The sequence below is a fragment of the Halyomorpha halys genome, unplaced genomic scaffold (genome assembly GCF_000696795.3).
Source record: "Halyomorpha halys isolate HHAL.00 unplaced genomic scaffold, Hhal_1.1 Scaffold210.1, whole genome shotgun sequence".
NCBI lineage: Eukaryota > Metazoa > Arthropoda > Insecta > Hemiptera > Pentatomidae > Halyomorpha > Halyomorpha halys.
The window spans coordinates 429,496-431,071 of record NW_027113191.1 but is presented as its reverse complement, the minus strand read 5'-3'; the positions used below and the strand labels follow the sequence as shown (position 1 = coordinate 431,071).

General features: G+C 26.5%; 1 protein-coding gene across 4 annotated transcripts in view; it reads left to right on the top strand.

The window, feature by feature from the left end:
• Nucleotides 1-1,576, top strand: part of LOC106679597 (uncharacterized) — a 41,851-nt gene that overhangs the window by 33,617 nt on the left and 6,658 nt on the right. For all 4 annotated transcript variants that reach the window (XM_014418845.3, XM_014418843.3, XM_014418844.3 and 1 more), the window contains one exon: nucleotides 931-1,098. In XM_014418845.3, the coding sequence (XP_014274331.1) occupies nucleotides 931-1,098 (168 nt within the window). The remainder of the gene's footprint in view (nucleotides 1-930; nucleotides 1,099-1,576) is intronic.

Sequence of the window (1,576 nt, the reverse complement as noted above, 5' to 3'; positions counted from 1 at the left end):
TTTTGTATGAAACTATTGCTCTTGCCTTTGTTACTTGTTTTTTATTCTTTTCATTGTATCTTTTTAGCCCTGATGAAGCCCTACAAAGTGGGGCGAAACGTTGGAAAATAAAATAGTTGTAAACTATTTTCGTTTCACTTGTGACCGCAACCCTGACCATCTTCCTATATATTATTTTGATATCTTTGAAAACTATTTGTATGATATGTATAACTTTTTTTTTCAATATTTACATCTCTATTCCATGCATAATGTCAAAGAGCAAACCTTAAAAAAAATTAAAATATGACCTAATTGCAAGCAATCAATTTATTGTAATTTTAATTAAAATTTATCTGTTCTCATTGAAAAACCATCATTTCTGTTGTTAATTAAGTAATATGAGTATACACAGGAAGAATGATTTTGTTTAAAATATATAAATAGACAAAATTAAAATTTAATTTTTCAGTTTTAATAACACATTGAATTTTCACTATTTAATGGTTATGAAAATTATATATATAATATATTTTTGGACAAATATTATTTTTTCCTACAAAAATTAATTGGTTTACTCATTTAGTAAAAGATCATTTTTCTTTGTCAAATGGTAAATTAAAAAATCAACAGACAAAGATAACCTAAAATAACTGCAAACAATAAACAACATTCGATAGTACTTCACATTTCTCACAAAATGGTACTTCAGTTCCAATTTTCACAGAATATAGACTGAAATCATTTTCCTCATGGATTCCTCAAATAATATTATTTTGACATTAAATTAACAGTTAATTAATTATGTATTTCTTTATCTGCCGTTTTTCTTCATGCTGGCCATGATAATGTCAGAATAACAATAACAGTTATGGTACGTGATTAATACATTTACTGGATATATATTTTTAAATTCAAACTTATTATAATTATATCATATTAACATTACAGGGAAGATGTTGCTGAGAAAATAAATATACCATTTGACACTTTGTGTGAAAGATTGAAGGAGTTAGGTAAATTAGACGAAACAAAGTTCAATGTTTTGAACCATGGCGATGTTTGGCCAAACAATATCATGATGAAGTATAATTGGAAGAACAAACCTGTTGCTCTAAAGTGAGTATTTCAATTAAATATAAAGATTTTTTTTTTAAATCAAATCGAACTGAAATATAACAAATATTTACAATTACATTTATTTTCTTACTAAAAAAGTTTAATATTATGAAATATTCTTAGGTACAAAAAAGAAAAAAGTTATCCTATGTAAAAATTTTTGGAGTATGCTATCACCTGTATCAAGAGGTAGAGGAATCTCTTGAATGATAGAAGGGTTAAACAAATACAATCGAACCCATGTAACAAATTCTTCGATATAATAACTTCAATAAAATATTCTTGACATAACCGTTGCATTGAATGAAAAATATAACTCTACATAACGAAAAAAGCATGTGAACAAACCTCAAGCAAATTTAAATAATAATAATGAAAAGAATATGGTCCGGGTGCAGTAAAAAAAACTCAAATAGTAGAATTATACTATTTTATTGAGCCAACGTTTCGCCCCACGTTGCAGGGCTTCGTCAGGGCT